This window comes from Triticum aestivum, chromosome 5D, assembly GCF_018294505.1.
Source record: "Triticum aestivum cultivar Chinese Spring chromosome 5D, IWGSC CS RefSeq v2.1, whole genome shotgun sequence".
In the NCBI taxonomy this organism is placed as follows: Eukaryota; Viridiplantae; Streptophyta; class Magnoliopsida; order Poales; family Poaceae; genus Triticum; species Triticum aestivum.
Window position 1 is genome coordinate 292,830,910 of NC_057808.1, and position 17,884 is coordinate 292,848,793.

The 17,884-nt window shown below is 43.0% G+C and overlaps 1 protein-coding gene across 1 annotated transcript; it reads right to left on the reverse strand.

Annotated features, from left to right (window-relative positions):
- Positions 1-7,005: 7,005 nt before the first annotated feature.
- Positions 7,006-13,371, reverse strand: LOC123121273 (UDP-glucose 4-epimerase 4). The gene is made up of 9 exons (XM_044541175.1): positions 12,694-13,371; positions 11,052-11,101; positions 10,799-10,934; positions 10,179-10,280; positions 9,872-10,099; positions 8,877-8,961; positions 8,274-8,356; positions 7,590-7,681; positions 7,006-7,508 (listed from the first exon to the last, which is right to left on the reverse strand). The coding sequence occupies exons 1-9, from the start codon at positions 13,345-13,347 to the stop codon at positions 7,394-7,396; spliced, it is 1,545 nt and encodes a 514-aa protein (XP_044397110.1). The 5' UTR covers positions 13,348-13,371; the 3' UTR covers positions 7,006-7,393.
- Between the last annotated feature and the right edge of the window lie 4,513 nt (positions 13,372-17,884).

Sequence of the window (17,884 nt, forward strand, 5' to 3'; positions counted from 1 at the left end):
CATCACACAGACGGTCAGCAAGAACACTCAGAATGCATCCCACAAACATAGTATTGGCTTCCTGGAATTTTCTCCGATCTTCGTCGGTCATTCCCTCTGGAGCACCAACACTAGCGTGGAAAACTTTCAGAGCAGTAAGCCAGAGCGTGGTCTTCACCTGCCACCTCTTAAAGTGCACACCGGTAAACTTATCCGGCCTCAGTGCATCAGCGAATCCAGCCATAGTTAACTCAGGAAATTGCCTATAATTAGGTTTTTGGATTGTTGGAATATTAGGCAAGTTCATGATTAATTCCAGTAAATAATTCATGACTAGAAGAGATACTAGCATGCAAAAATCTAGCAAACTAGAAGAACAGCAAGACATGCATAACAGCAGCAAACACGTAACAATAGCTGTAGAAACAGACATGAACAGAGGATGTTGGACGTACTGATCGTTAGCTATTATGGGTGCGACAGTGTTGATGACGATGTTGGCGACGATCTGCTGCTGACGGCGATGAATACGACGATGAGTAGCACCGCCCGACTTGGACGGAAGACGACCCGTGATGACGAATTTGAGCAGTCGCGCACAGCGCTTCCCAAAAACCTAATTCGTCCTCTCCCGGTGCAGGATCGCAAAGACGAACGGTTCCGGAGACCTGCTCTCCCACGCGCCGATGCACGCCGGCGTTTGGGATGGAGTAGACTACGATGGCGGCGCAAGTTGTGAGATGAGGCAAAACCCTAGGTGTTTTTCGGTGTGTCTCTGGCCGCAGCCGGTAGCTGTATATATATTAGGACCAGAGGCGGTATTGTGTCGCGACCACAATCCCAAACCGACTCGGTTTCTAATTCGTATACTTACCGGACAAGAAATCAAAAACTTGTCTGCCAAGACATAAAAATAAAACGGCAAAAGGAAGCTGCGCTCCTGCAAGGAGACGGACCGGATTTCGGCGGACCATTCACGCGCATGTCGCATGTACGCGCCGCCTCGCCTCGCCACGCCACGCCACGGCCCGGCCCGGCCAGGCCAGGCGAGGCGAGGCGAGCGAGCGCGCGCATGTGGTTTTCCCTTTCTCTTCTCACACACCACTTAGAGTGGTGGAGAGAACCCACTATATAAAAAGGTCCAACTCTTCTTCAACTTCCAAGGTGGGACTAAACTTAGCACCACCACTTGCCATTTTACACATGGGCTTTGAGATTTCAGAAATTGCTATGGGCCTAGCCCATTAATTCTAACACCATCAATCCACTAGTACCTTTTTGGCCCTGGTACAGAACACTGAAAAAGGTAGCCATCGGACTATCCATCATCAAGATATTGATTGGGAATACCGTTTCATGTCTGAGATGGAAAATTTTTGTCCTATCTTTTATTGATCGGGCATATCAATGACGAACTTCTATCGTTATCTTGTTGAAGTAGTTGTCTTGTTGTTATTGTGTTGGTTTTTGTTGGTTGGTCTTAACAAGCATGATGAAAATTGGATTATCGAACGTGGCGCCACTGGTGCGAGGACATTTGTCGGCGTTCTGGGAACGGGGTTCCCCAGACTTGCCTGCCTGCGGCCCATGGCGTGGCTATGCTAGCAGGCCGGTACGGCCCGTCTTCATCAACAAGGCATTCAAGACCCTCGCAAGGGGCCAAGCCTCACGAGGCGAACGACATAAGACCTCCTCAGGAGCGGCCTCACCAGGCTGCCTCGCGAGAAGCAGAGATATCAAGGTAGGGCAAACCTCGCGAGGGTCTCGTGACGGGCCATGACGATCAAGATCAGACGGGCGCCAGCGCGCAGCGTCCTTGTTTCCTCTTTGGTGCTAAGGAGGCAAGCGCAGGCGCGGAGTACCCAGGCATCAGGCAAAGGTTTCCATATCAATGCAACGAGACCAAGACCAGCAGGACGGCAGGACGGAGGTCACCGTGGAGCCCAAGATGGCGTCATCACCAGAGCCTTTTGCAGGCGAAGACCGCATTTATTAGGATAAGCTGTACTAGATGTCCCCTTTCAAATTGGCCGTTGTCGGCTCCCTTCCCACTCAATATTTGAGGAGAGGAACAGGGCCTATATAAGTAGAACTAGCCACCACAGTAGAGGCATATGATCTTGAGCCAATCCTTAGCGACCCGCAGAGCACAAGAACACCTCAACCTCAGGAGGCCGTTCTTCCCCTTGTACTGTTCATCATCAGCCCAAGAGGCAATCCATCCACCACCACACTGGAGTAGGGTATTACACCACAACGGTGGCCCGAACCAGTATAAATCTTGTGTCTTTGTGTTGTGAGTTCGTCGAGTTCGTCCGCGAGATCTTAGAGAGCTAGGGCGTAGATCGGTAGGGAGGAAATCTCCATGCGCACCCCAGTGTTCGAACCTTAAGGGTTTTGCCGGAACCCATGATCCGACAACATTATCCTTTCTTGAAGGCGTCCTTGTGAAAGAAATTGGCTTAATCATATGTGCCAATTTTTCATATCTTGTAATGGTTTGACCGTGGATTTTTCTTTATACTATGCTCAGTAATAAATTAAAATAGCTATGTACATCACATTGATGCAAAGTTGCACCTTTTTCGAAAAGAATAGTACCTTATTTCAGAGACGGTTATTTTTCAAAAATAAAGAAACACATGTATAACTTTAATAATACTCGCAATCATTATAGGTATAGTGCTTTGGATCCACAATACAAGAAATTACAACTCCTGCTAAGAATTAAAATATATATTCTTGGAGACAACTTCTTCATAATATCAATCTTATAAGACAAAACCTAAGAGTTCACTAAAGAGATTACAGTTGGACCGAAGTACTGATATCGTCACTCTCCCCCTTCATGAACTTGATTAGCAACAAAGGACTCTTGGATGCCCCCTTGAGCCGCTCGTCCAAAATGATAGAAAAACGATGAGCGATGAACGTACTCAAGCTTAGGATGAACCCCTAAAAGCACAAATCTTCAAACCACAAAATCTTCGTTGTAACATTGAGGAAAGATTTCAACTCCAAAAAAATTCAAACTAACAAAAACAATATGGCGCATAAAACTCATCATATCCAGACTAAAAAAACTCATCATATCGAAATAATCAGATCCATGAGGACACATACCACCGTCACAAAAACTGACATAATTTTATTCTAACAAACCAAATTGTCACTTGACGGAGACTAAGCAATCTATATCTATATACCAATATAAAAAAAGTGAATTGCGGAGATCCAACAGATCTCATCCATTCAACTGTACCTATCCAATGGTCTACATCGCTCTATTGTTTAGTACTAAACATGTTTAACACTATAAACATGTTTAGGACACTCCACTAATTGATATCATGCCTAATATCAATGTTAGCATTAACCAAGTAATTATACCCTATCTAACATTAACATGCAATTTATATCTAGCCTAATATTAATGTGCAATACAATTAATAACTTGTCTAATACTAGCATGCATTGCACGTACTCCAATTACTAGTAAATAAATAAGGAAACGTGTCACTATATATTACGCAAGTAAAAAAACAGATCGAACCTGTCAAAAGAAAAGACCAAATGGCTGCATACATATGGCGAAGTTCAACATGGAGTTTTTGAGTTCATGGCTAACATGGCAGCATTCAGGAGAATAATGTTGGTGTTCAAGAATCAAGTGACCCGTATACCATATTTTCCCCGCAAGAAAAGTGACATGTGTATTTCAAGTGATAACAACGACATTGGGTGGATGGAAAACAACACGGACCTTGAACGTGACCATGGTGAAGCTCAACCAGATGCGTTACTTGGAGACCATGAATTGGGGATGACTTTTAATACCGAGAACCAGGTACAAGAGTACTACAAGAATGCTAAAAAAGGGTTTGGTGTGACGAGAATAATCAACGGTAATGTTGGACAACTAAAGTACCTTATACTTTCATGCTCATGCTATGGTAAGACTCGGCCCGACCCAAGAAATATGTTGAAGCTAAATCAAACAACCGGGTTAGGATGTAAAGCTAAAAGTAATATTACATGTGGTCCTGATGGAAAATTTCATCTTTCGACGGGTCATTTGGATCATAATTTTACATTAAGTCTACTTAACTCTCGCATGTTCAGAAGCAACAAAATTTAAGACTTCCATGTCAAGCGAAGACTTAAACTAAATGACCGTGCTGGAATATGAGTAAGCACGAATTTCAATTCTTTTGTTGTAGCAAGAGATGGTCATGCAAACCCAACTTTTGGTGAGAAAACATGTCGCAATTTTCTAAAAAAATTAAGGTAGTTAAAACTTGGCAGTGGTGATGCTGAAACAGTTGCAGTTCGTGACCATTTTGCCGAATGATATCCGACAACCCTAACTTTTTAGTATCACATACCTTATGATCAATCTTGACTTCGGATGTTTTTAGTTTTATGCCAGAAATGGAGCAGTGTATGACTATTTAATGATGTCATTAGTTTTAACACAACATATTTGATGAACAAATACGATATGCCTTTTACTTTGTTTTGTCTGAATGAATCATCATGGCCAATCGGTGTTGCTAGGATGTGATTTCATTACCAAATGAAGATAATGTAACATTGTTTGACTATTTCAAGCATAAATTACATGTGTCTCAAATCATCAACCAAAAGCTATTGTAACTGATCAAGAAACATATTTCAAAATTGCGTGGAAATAATTTTTCCAGAACCATGATAAAAATGGTGCTTGTGGCATATAATGAAAAAGATACCTGAGAAGTTAGGTGGATATCATGAATATGATCACATCAAGGTTACTGCTAGCAAAATGTTTATGATTCAACAACAATCACAAGGTTTAATCATCATCACCATTGGGTTTTGGCATTTGTGGAAGACCCAAAAACTATGTAATTGTTAATTATTAATAAATCATAAACTGTCTTGCCAACAACAACCTAGATGTGATCATATTCATCATTATCCACGTAACTTTTTAAGTATTTTTTTCATTATATGCCACAAGCACCATCTGTATCGAGATTGTGAAAAAAAAATCCACACAATTCTAAATTGCTTTTGCTTGATCAGTTACAACAATTTTTGGCTGACCATTTGAGACACGCGTAATTCATTTCTTTTCTTGATAATAAAGCACATCCTAGCAACACCGAGTGGCCATGATGATTCACTCCGGAATAACAAGTAAAATGTGTATCATATTTGTTCATCAAACATGTTGTGCCAAAACTAATGACAATGTGAAAAGAGTCATACATTGTTGTAATTCTGGCATCAGCCCAAAAGCATTGTCAAGTTGAGATTCATCATCAAGATCCATGGCACTAAAAAGGTTCGGGTTGTCGCATTGCATTTTGACAAAATAGTCATGAACCGGTTGGGCATCACCACTACCAAGTTTTAACCTATTGTTTTCTCTAGAGAATTGCGACAAGTTTTCTCACCAAAAGTTAGATTTGCATGACCAACCAGTGCCACAGTAAAAGAATTGAAATTCTTGCTTGCTTGTATTTCAGTCCAGTCATTCAGCCCAAGCCTTCACTTGACATGGAAGTCAACTTTTTGTTGCATCTGAATAACCGAGGTTTAAATGGACTTTTTGCTGCTCTTTTCGCAAAACCATAGTATGCACAGGTACTCCTCTTAACTTGACAATGAAGAAAGAAAACTATATGATTGTGTAGTGGTTTCAAGGCCATCTCCGGGAATTTGAGGCACCGGAGCGAAATGCAAAATTCGGCCCTTACATTAAAAAATCCATACAAGTATACCTTTACTTATTTATTTAACTTAGTGTTATTTCATACTCCCCCGTCCCATAATATAAGAACCTTTTTGGCACTAGTGTAGTGTCAAAAACGTTCTTATATTATGGGACGAAGGGAGTACTATTTATAAGTATATCAAAAAATTAATGGAAAATAGTAAAGTTGTATGAGTAAAAAATTGCGACTTCATATTTTAACTGAAAAACATCAAAATAATAATAAATATATCCAGTGGGCTAGTTAGATGACCTATAGTACATGATTGATGGATAACAAATTGATCAATAATTCGATGAAGTTATGACTTACAGAGTCAGGACTTAGGACGGGACTTCCGATCTTCTCTGATTGCCTCATGGCGTGACTAGGATATTAGTCACGCCATGCTCAATGGAGAAAGGATTATAAAACTGCGAATGAAGACCACATTACAGTTTGGTTTTAGTGCAGTACTACTAGTTCATGTGTTGGTAGGAGGATATAGCATAGAAAGTTACCTACGATTGGTGCTAGACTTGGGTCGGCAAACGAGGCGGAGTCCGGCTAACAAGTTTTATCCAACGTTGTCCTCAGACCGCCGGCAAAGCTGGAGACACCATTGTTGGAAGAAGAGTACAACTCCACCATCATGAGGGACGACGCCAGCAGCCAGCTTTCACGGCGAGATCTTTTCTTGTTTATCGTCAACGTCGGCCTCAGCGACGCCGTCGGTCGATGTCGGTGGCCGGGCTCCCTAGAGCCTACCGTTTCCGTTGCTCCGTTCACCGCGGGGCGTGAGATGTATTGTTCACCGAACCGATCGGCGACGCGAGGTTGATTGGTTTTTGAGGCGGCGCGAAGTGAATAGGGTTAATTCTGGATTAGGGCATAGCGAAGTTTTGCCTTCCGCTTTGACTCCACGCAGAACAAGGCGTGGGGCGAGTCGCACATCAGACGTACGAATCGGGCTGGGCCCCAAGATTTTGGGGGCCCTGTGCAGTCGCTCACCTCGCACGCCCTCATCGACAGGCAAGAGTATTCTACTCAAAATAAAAAAAATTGGGCAGAAGTATTATCCGCATATGCTTGGCAAAGTATCTTGATATGGATGAGGAGATTGCGTCTTTCATGGGTATAAGCAACAGGCCATCACAAGGCATATGCATTTCTGCACGCTGAGTCACTATACGTGCACCGCACAATCTCAAGGGGGGGAATGCAGCACCGCACACCCCCAAAGTTCCCAAACCCAGACGGCAGAGTAGACCAAATTTCTGATATATACACAGGAGGGTAACACGCTGCATGAAAGAAAAGATACAACCAAGCTGAGTGTATTACTGTGGCTCGTCTAATTACTATTACAGCACAGGCACAAAAAGGATTCGTATACAGCTGCTAGGCAATGCAACTCAATTAGCAGTAAAAGAATTGAATTAGCTGGTCGACTATAGCAAACTAGCAAATCTTCCTAGAACAATCTCGACGAAAAAATATATGCAGGAGGAAGATAGATTTTGTACCGATACCGGAAGAACAACAGAGCAACCTTTTTTTTTCTAATCTTGTAACTTTCTCTGTATGACTGGCCGACTAGATCTACACCGATCCCAGCTCTTAGGCACTAAGTTGCATGTACAAGTGAGTCCGCACGGACCGATCCGCGTTGTTCAGTGTGAATTGCTACCGTTCTGCTTGGTCGAGTCGGGTGACCCGTACCCGTAAGGGTTCTTGCTAGCCCAGTTCCACTGGTCCCTGCACATCTCCGTGATGCCATATTTTGCTCTGCAGACAGAATAGCAGCATTTAGTTGCCAAAGGAATGGTACCGCTGACAAAAATTGTAGATAGTCTGTTAGCAGCTTACTTCCAGTTGAGTTCTCTCTCTGCTTTGCCAGTTCCTGCAAAGAGAATCTCGGCATCACCAGGGCGGCGCTGACCGATGACCAGCGGGATTTTCTAACATAGGGAACACAGACATATGCATAAGAAAAGAAGGCACAAGAAGAAAACAACTCATACAGATCTTCCTATCATTGGCATTTGGCAGGAGAGTTAAAACAATGTCTGGCCAAGCGTGGTATGATAACATTGCAACACAGTTAACTGTACTTGCAAAGTCTAGCAATCGCCCATAAACTTTCTATAGGCCATTGTATGATGAATCGTAGAATTTTCACACATCTACTCTTAACCAGCACGAAGGGGCTTAGCATCATAACAGTCTGTTCACCCAAACAAGTACTAGCCACTCCATGATTGTACTTCGTAATAAGAAAACTTAAGTCTTGTCAATAATTGCAGCAGCTACACAATTCCTAATCCCAACTTTCCTGTGCAATGCAATTGTCAGTTGTCAATTTGCAAAGACTCACAGCTTAAGCCTCTAAAGCCCTATGCAATCTGCTGAATAAATCCAAGGATTACTTGAATACTGTTACAGTTCAGCAGATTGTGTCATATATGCTAACCAGCAAAATATATACCATGTTTAAAAAAATTACAGGAATCAGGCATTTACAAAAATCGCAGTATATCAAATCAGACATACCTTTCCAGAAGCCTTCTCAAATGCATTGACTATCTCCAACACTGACGTCCCCTTTCCAGTCCCAAGGTTGTATGGTTCACATCCTGCATGATGAGTTGAATTTTAGTACGAGATCAAACTAAAGGGCAAACTGATACATCAAGCATCCTATGCACTTAGAGGTAGAAGAAATTGGAGTTTGAGCACTCAATACTTGCAGGGACTCCAAAACATGAAATAAAAATAAAAATTATTTCTCTATGGCTTGGGGATTTGCAATGCAAAAGAGTAGTTAGCGGCTAAGTACTCAAGTTGTTACACACATATGTCTGGAAAATGATACTACCTCCTTTTGGTTTACAAGGCCCGCGTGCATTTTGGGGACAACTTTGATAATCAATTTGATTAACAAAATAGTAATTATATGTCATAAAAATATATCCATGAATTTGTGTTCGAAAAAAGATTCTAATGGTATAATTTTATGGCACACAACTCATATATTATTGGTCTGATTGGTTGTCAAAATAAATCTCAAAATGCGTGCAAACCTTGTAAACCTAAAAGGAGGGAGTATAACGTATTTGTGATGAAGTATTTCAGAATGCAGTCAATTGTGCAAACCTATGTTAGACGAACTATCAAAAAGCTTCCGCAGTGCAGCAATATGCCCCTCAGCAAGATCAAGCACATGAATGTAATCTCGTACCTGCACACCAGGCAAAAGTGTCTTTAGTAGATGAGAAAATCTTAACTGCAGGTTTCATAACATATTCACAAAATGATTCATGGCATTCGGAGTTTGCAATAGCACTTGGAAAGAAAATGCAGGACAAGACTTTTTTCGAATGGGATTGCCTATCTTGGATGTAGGATGTGGTTTTATTTGTTGTCCTCTTTGCTTATGTTTTGTCATAAGCCAGGCATTAGGAGTCTGATGCTACTGTTCTGAGGAGACTCGGATTTGCCTTTTGATGTAACTTTTGATGACATAAGTGCCCCACATGACAACATAATTTAATTAGCACATCATCTGGTAGCATTGTGGATTTGTCTGCAGAGGAGAAAATGATGATACCAATGCATCATTCATTAAGTTGCTAACAAGATTGAACCAGATAGATATGTATTACAGGTCTATACATTGGTGACTTAGGCAAACAAATATTAAAGATATACAAAGCTCAGTAAAAAAAAACAAAGTTAATGAAAAGCTCTAAGTTGCACAATGGAACAAAAATCTGAGGGCAACCATTTCTAGTTATACAACTTGTCTCAAGTACTATGATTATTTTTCTTCAGTTATTTGTTTGCAAAAATACTGTGTTTTAGTAAGAGCTACACAATTCCATTACTTGCTACGAAATTTTGAAACTAGGGGACCAACTGGAGCAACTGTTGTTGATACCAGTTCTTCTAGAGTTTGATCCATTTATATTTCAGAAACACATAGGTAACTAGAAAGAGCTACTGCACTGCACGCCAGCGCACTCCTACTACATAGTTACTAAGTAGCGTCTAGTAGTTGGTGGGACATGAACTGAATGGACCAAAATGGTTTCACCAAATTTAAAATTCAGTGGTAGTTGACTGAGAATAGCATGTGAAAAAAAAAATACCCCGGTCCCATCTTTAGTTGCATAGTTATTTCCAAAGATTGTCACTGACGGCCTCCTCCCAACAGCAACTTGCTGAACGTAGGGCATAAGGTTGTTTGGAACTCCACGTGGGTCTTCACCAAGGTATCCACTGGGGTGAGCCCCAACCGGGTTGAAGTACCTAAGTAAAATGATTCTCCACTCAGAATCTGACCGGTATATATCACGGCATATCTCCTCAGCCATAAGCTGCAATTAATGTGTATCACTACAATTAGTTAAAAGACTCGATGCAAAGATTGTGCATAGTAAAAGAACTGTAACATGCCTTGGTTCTGCCATATGGATTGTGCGGAAGGAGAGGAAACTCCTCTGTGCAGGGTGAGTTCTTAGGTGATCCATAAACTGCAGCTGATGATGAGAACACCAACTACAACATTTGAACACATAAACACGTGTCAATATCCGTCTGGTATGAACAAGAAAAATAACGGAATGAGCCTCAGCAAACTTTCGATGGTAGACAGAATCACTAATACAAATATATTTTAACCACATATATCAAGAAAACCATGAATGTGCTAACCATATCTAGGAAATTCATGGATCAATTGTTACGATTTATAGAAGTTGGAGCTAGGAGCAGCTACAATAAGTGGTCTACAAGTGCATCCTACTGCAGTCTGATACATCATAATTATATTGGAAAGCTTGGAAAGCAGAGGGCCTAAATTTTATTTTAAAATGAGATGTACTAATAGAATTTCTACAGAACGCAATATGATATTCAAACAATTAGTGACTTTTGTATGATAAAGGCTACTAGTGTTCAAAGCACTACCAAGAAACATATTACAGTCTGAGTAATGAATTGTATCAGTTAAGGCAGTTTGTGCACATGAGGTCAGAGAGTACAAGGTATCTTGTGGATACATGACTTGTAAGTACCTTCTTGCATTCATGGGCTGCCATGACTTTCAAAAGATTTATTGTGCCAGCAATGTTATGGTCATAGTAAAACAACGGCTTCTGTACACTTTCACCGACAGCTTTCAGTCCAGCAAAGTGAATAACAGCATCAAATCTGGAAAACATGTATTTCAAGAATGTAAATGCCTTTACACATAGCAAGAAGCCAAAGCATTAAACAAGTAAAGAATGAACATAAGTACATTGATTACTAATATAGATTGTGCTGCACCTTGTGGAAGCAAAAACAGCGTCCAGTGCATCCTCGTCACGGATATCAACCTGCAGAAGCAGATAAGTTTTTAGTGTTCCATTATATGTTCCTGTAGAGCTATTTATAACTAAGATATCCATATGGGTTAAAGACATAATCTGATTTTGTTATCCAAATCAAACTGTAACACAAGAAGCAACAGATTTCCGTAAATCATTTATTAAATGCTTCATATAGTAAGAAATCATTTGCTTTCACAAAAAACACAAGTATATTAACATAGAGTCACCTTTTTCACTTCCACGGTTCCATGTTCAGACGGATTTGGCCGTTTGTTTATGAACTGAACACTTCACAGCCGTTTGTTTATGAACTAAACACTTAGATTTGGTCAATAACAATAAAAGACAATACAAAGTTTGGATTAATTCCCGGTCAAAAAAGTTTTTGATTGACTAGCTAACCACCCTGTTTGTTTCAATGACAATGACAAAAGAATCAGATTATTAAAGCCAACTGTAAAAGAAGTGTAGTGTTGATGTGAATGTGATACAAGTTTGTGAATTAACCAAACAAGGCACTGGCAGTGTGCACACCTTACAAAGTGGACAGTTGCAAATCAAGTCCTCAACTACCCACCTAAGTGACACCTTAAAAATGCAATCAACCCAAAATATAACTTTGAAACCACTGTCATACAGAAATTTACCAGTGGTTCTATTTCTAGCGCACAGTCATTCCATTTATTCATAAATTACAGGCTTACAGCATAACACTAAATAGTTCAAATTTTTATTGCACTGTAAGAAAAGAAAAATTAATATGCAGGCACGTCATGCACTAAACTGCCAATAATTAACAATGTCGAACAAAGAGATATGACATATACACACGGTCCAGATCCCATTTCCCACGTCACCGTCTTCCATACCACTATCGACTACAACATCAGTAGACCAAATAAAGTTATGATATCTATGTTTTACAAATTCTGTGAGAATCTGCAGCCCAGATAAGCCACAAATATGTGAATTGATCACAAATACCCTGCATTCGCCATGGCATGCCTAACGTTCTCACACTGTGAGAACCTACATTCACAGTTTCACAGAGCTGTTGGCCAAAATTAATCCACATTGTTTTGGCTAGTTTGCCAGCCAGAAAAAAGCGAAATCCCCTTCACAAATCCACCAACATGACCACAAGCAAATTGTCAAATTAAACACCGAGTCATCTAAAAATGATGGCTGCAGGCCCCACAACAGCAGCGGTGAGATCTGCATAGCGTGTAACGAGTCTCAAATCACCCAGAAAGGTAAGTAAGCGCAAACGAATCTGTAGCAGGTAATTGTTAGAACCGAATATTCCCAACTCCAAATGCAACCAAGAAGCAAACAAATTCCCCCCATAATTCGTCACAGCTAGAGTGATTAAACACGCCAAAAGCCCGAAAACAACTATTCCGCGGGCACACACCAGGAATGTAGATCTTCCATTACCTAGAAAAGCACAAAGGGCGTGGCCGGCACGTCAAGCACGAGATGAGATCTATCCTCGCACCAAGGACCACCCAATCGACCGGCGAGGACGACGGGAGATGCAATGTATCTAAGGGGGGGAGAGGGCGTGGCCCCGGTGGCAGCGGAGGCGACGGCGTTACCTTGTGGAAGGAGAGGTTCCGCGCGTGGTCCCCGGCGAGCGCGGCGACGCGGCGGACGGCGAGCTCGGAGGAGTTCTCGAGGCTGTCGACGACGACGGCGCGGAAGCCCGCGGCGAGCAGCTGCAGCACGGCGTGGCTGCCGATGTAGCCCGCCCCGCCGGTCACCAGCACGGTCCTGGTCGGCCCCGCCGACCCGTTGGCCCCCGACGACCCGTTGGCCGACCCGTTCACCGCCATCGGCGGGGGAATTCGTCTCCCCGGGTCCTCGCTGGCGCGGATCTGCGGAGGGAGCGAGCGGAGCGGAGGAGGAGACAGGCAGGGGGGATGAGAAGGAAGAGATGGGCTGGGGCTGGGGCTAGGGGCAGTGGAAGAAAATTTGAATGGTCTCGGTCCGAGTTCGTCCGGGGTTGCCGCACGCCAGTGGACAGGAGGGCGTGTCGGCGGGGCCCGCGCCCCAGTGACAGACGGGCGGCTTGCTTTGGCTCGCTCGGCTGCTACGCTCCTGCGACCGCGCAGCGCGGGGCCCGCCCGCCCCGTGACGGGACGACGCTGCCTGTCGGTGCCGCGACTCGCTGCGGCCGCGTTGCGTTGCGTCACAGGAAGGAAGGAAGGAAGGGGTGGCGTCTGCGTGCGTCCTCGTCGTCGGGTCGACATGGGCGCGACGTGGACGGGGATGGAATGGAAGGAATCCGTCGACTGAGCAGGTCGTCGCTGGACTAGTCGCCTTGGGAGCTTCCTTGCTTTGCTTGTTTATTGTTTGATTTGATGATTCGATGCCGTGGAGACGTGCTAGTTTAGCGAGGACGGCTGCTTTCGTGGCCCTAGAACATACTAGACCTCATGATTAATATGGACACCGACAAGTGACAGAGGTGAGATCTGAGCGCTATGTTTAGATTCTTTTATGGCAGAACCAGTCAATCAGTTTCAAATCCTAAACTTGATACTCTGCTTGCATTTTTCTAGATTTGTTTCATGTTTTTCGACGATATTCATTTTATGGAAAAAGACGTTCTCAATCTCAAGATACTTGTGTCGGCGTGCATTTATAAGGATGCGAACATCTACGATGTTTGTTGCAAAATACATCACGATTGTCTTCTAGTGGGTGCTTTATTTTACGGCGCATGTTCAAACAAGAGAGTGGTGTAAAACAATCATCATGTTGAAGCAAATTTGATTGGTCTCGGCGTGGTCCCCGAGTTGCAACACCAAGCCCAAGTGTTTCAAATTTACAACACTTGGTATAGATGTTGTATATTTGGAGTGAAACTTTTTGCATATAGGGCATCTATTGGAGCAGCGTTTTTGTTCCCTCGTGATGTAAAAAGTGGCCCTACATTATTTTGGGACACCTATTGGAGATGCTCTTATGGGCTCAAGCAAGCTCCTAGGGCTTAATATGAATTCTTAAAGAAATTCTTATAAACAAGGGTTTTGACATTGGCGAATGAATTGACTCAACCTTATTTACTAAGAAGGTCCATGGTTTCATGGTGAACTCTTTGTGTGAAGCATTTAGTTTGATGATATTATCTTTGCTTCAACTAACACCCACTTTAGTGAAGAGTTCAATAAGGGAATGGCACAAACGTATAAGGTGGGTGAACTCAGGTTTTTTATTGGCTTGCAAATAAAGCAAAACATTGAAGGTACATTTGTTATACAAACTAAATACGTCAACGAAATGATCAACAAGTTTGATATAGAAGGTTCTAAAGGTATTGGGACTCCAATGGCTACAAATGGACATCTTGGTCTAAATGAAGATGATGCACCGGTTGATCAAACGTGAAAGGGCCTTCCCTCCCTAACTGATTTTGGTGTACATGACAACATAATTTGCGGTCTAATTGTGTGCTTGAGCAACAGAGGTATATTTAAAAGTGGCACAAGACGGTTAGGTGCCCCTCTAAAAGGAAAAAAGCAAGACAGTGTTCCGACGTTTTCTTCGAGTCGTAGGAAAACCGTACTATTAAGAGGGGGTCCGCTTCGAAAGGTATGGGTTGAATCATTGATGAACACAAACCAAATTGCACACACTTAACCCTCCCAACATTCGAGGAGTTCTCCACCCTTTTCTGGTGCCCCTGAACTTCCCTACCCGGAAAATACTGGGGTAGGTAGCGGTAGCATTTGCTCCTTCACAGCCGTTGACTGCCTTTAGGCCAGTAGTACCACACTCTTGACCAGTAGCACCGCTCCCCAGTTGGAGCGGAGCTACAGGACGGAGTGCCAGACCAACTACCGCAGGGGTCTCCTTCTCCTCTATCTTGGTCCATGGTACTAGGGTGACGCTGCTACGACAATATCAATTATTATATTTTAACCAGTACTGTCGATGTACATCGCAGTAATACCGTTCCCCAGCTGGAGCAGAACCGCCGGATGTAGAGTCGGGTCAGTACCAGATGGGACCCCATTCTCCTCTGCTTTGGACCATGGTACTAAGGCTAACGGTACATAGAACCATCAGTACCCTCGATAGGGTGGCGAACATGGCCGAAAGTACCAAAACAAAGGTCACGCGAGGAAGTTACCCAGGTTCGGGCCCCCATGAAGGGATAACACCCTACATCCTGCTTCTGGTTTGCATTCATGATGGAGTACCTCATGTGAGGGTTACAATGGGGGATGATGTATGACTATCGGTAGTATGTTTCTACGAGAGTAGATGATTCTGGCTAACCCCTAGCCTCATCTTATATAGACGATGGAGGCTACTGTTTACACATGAATCTAATCGACCTCAGGCCGCCATCATTCTTGACTTGCACTCCAAGATGATCGTCAAGATCCTTCTGGGCCTCTGGGCTCCCTCCTATCGCGGGGCTCCCTCCAGGTCGTACGAGCCCCTTGGTGGGTCTGATGTTGGGCTTCCCCCAAGTAAGCCACCCCTAGTGTATTGCACTGTTAGTAGCTCCCGAACGTGTCTGGAGTTAGAGCGTCTTGATCTTCGAGAACGAGAACCCAGGCGGGCTCTGTTGGGAAACGTTGCATGGAAAACAAAAAAAATTATATGCACACGCAAGATCTATCCATGGAGATGCATAGCAACGAAGGGGGAGAGTGTGTCTATGTACCCTCGTAGACCGTAAGCGGAAGCGTTTAACAACGCGGTTTATGTAGTCTAACTTCTTCGCGCTCCAACCGATCAAGTACCAAACGTACGGCACCTCCGCGTTCTGCACACGTTCAGCTCGATGACTTCCTCCGCCTTCTTGATCCAGCAAGAGGGCTGAAAGTGCAATCATGCCCTTAATCTTATTTTGATAAGTTGTTGACAACATACATATAGGGAACTAATCAATTATGTCAAGTGCATCTCAGGTTTTGTTCCCGGAAGATATTAGTGTGGTTCAAAACTTACATATTCAAGATACTCAAAGGAAGGTGAAACAAGATGCAAAGCTTTAGATCCTTCTGTGTTTTACTTTTATTTGAGTATAGGGATCCCGCACTATTAAGAGGGGATCACTGGTTCTCGCAGAAGACTTGCTCAAAATCTAGAATAAAATCTCTTAGATAGTGTTCCTATCTTAGTAGGCCTTTTGGCCTCAGTTTCTGTCCGGACGACCGTCAGTCTCCGGACGTCCGGTGCTCTCCGGATGTCCGGTGTCATGTCACAGTAGAGATATTCTCGGATTCCGATCCCTTCAGACGACCGGCTTCCGGACGACCGGTCCACTTCACAGAGCCGAAATTAACGAAAGTTCATTCCTTCCGGACGACTGACACTCTCGGACGTCCGCTCCGTGTGCGCCTTCCCTCACCTCTACTACACTAGATCTCTGTTTTTATCCATGTGTTGGACGACCGGTGCTTGCCGGACGTCCGGTCCAACTTTTCTATCAATGGTTTTACATTACATCAAATAGATGTGAAGAGTGCTTTCCTTAACGGTCCTCTACAAGAAGAAGTATATGTATCACAACCACCTGGGTTCGTTGATCCTGATCACAAAGACTATGTGTATAAACTTCACAAGGCTTTGTATGGTCTCAAACAAGCACCTCGTGCTTGGTATGATCATCTTAAGAAGTTTTTACTCGATGATGGTTTTGTGAGAGGGGTGATTGATCCCACTCTTTTTACTAAGAGGGACCGGGCGATTTGATATTGTGCCAAATCTATGTAGATAACATCATTTTTGTTTCTCCTAACATTCATTTATGCAAGAAGTTTGCGGCTTCCATGACCAAGAACTTTGAAATGTCACTCAATGCGAACTTGAAGTTCTTTCTCGGATTTCAAATACAACAATTTCAAGAAGGAATTTTCTTATCTCAAACAAAATACCTCAAGGATATTCCAGAGAAGTTTGACATGACAAATGCTAGCCCATGTAAGACACCCATGCCAACAAAAAATGTACTCACTAAAGACACAAACGGTATCCCTTTCGACCCATCTATTTACCGCTCTATGATTGGTTCATTGCTTTATCTTTGTGCATCTAGGACAGACATCATGTTCAGTGTATGCATGTGTGCGAGATTTCAAGCTTCCCCTAGGGAAAGTCATCATAAGGCGGTTAAGCATATTCTTAGATACCTTGTTCACACCCCAAAGTTGGGTCTATGGTACCCCAAGGATGCTAAATTTGATCTCATTGGGTACACGGATGCAGATTGGGCTGGAGACAAAGTGGGACGGAAGTCCACCTCCGGTGCATATCAATTTCTTGGACGCTCCTTGGTAAGTTGGTCCTCGAAGAAGCAAAATTGTGTCGTCCTCTCCACCGCCGAAGCTGAATACATTGCAACCGCCAGTTGTGCAACTCAATTACTATGGGTGAGGCAAACTTTGAAGGATTACATATCACCTATAGACATGTGCCTCTTCTATGTGATAATGAAAGTGCCACCAATATTGCTGAGAATCCCAAAGATCATCTTCGCACCAAGCACATTGATATTAGGTATCATTTCTTGAGTGATCATGTGGAAAAGGGTGACATTGATATTGCTCCTGTTGGTACAGATATGCAACTTGCAGACATTTTCACCAAACCATTGGATGAAGCAAGTTTTTGTCAACTTAGGCGTGAACTTGGTATCTTGGAGCTTGATAATATTATGTGAAATCTAGTACCCATGCATGCATTTACTTCATGTCTTGTCTTGATGTAGACATGTATTTAGGGGGAGACATTCAACTCATGAGTTCTCTCGCCATATATGATGCACAA

Excerpts from the sequence above, each read along its gene's own strand:
- LOC123121273 (XM_044541175.1), bottom strand. The coding sequence starts at position 13,347 with ATGTCGACCCGACGACGAGGACGCACGCAGACGCCACCCCTTCCTTCC. Across the intron at positions 10,935-11,051 it reads GCTGTTTTTGCTTCCACAAG|ATTTGATGCTGTTATTCACT; the intron begins GTGCAGCACAAT and ends CATGTTTTCCAG. Across the intron at positions 8,962-9,871 it reads CAACTAAAGATGGGACCGGG|GTACGAGATTACATTCATGT; the intron begins GTATTTTTTTTT and ends CCTGGTGTGCAG.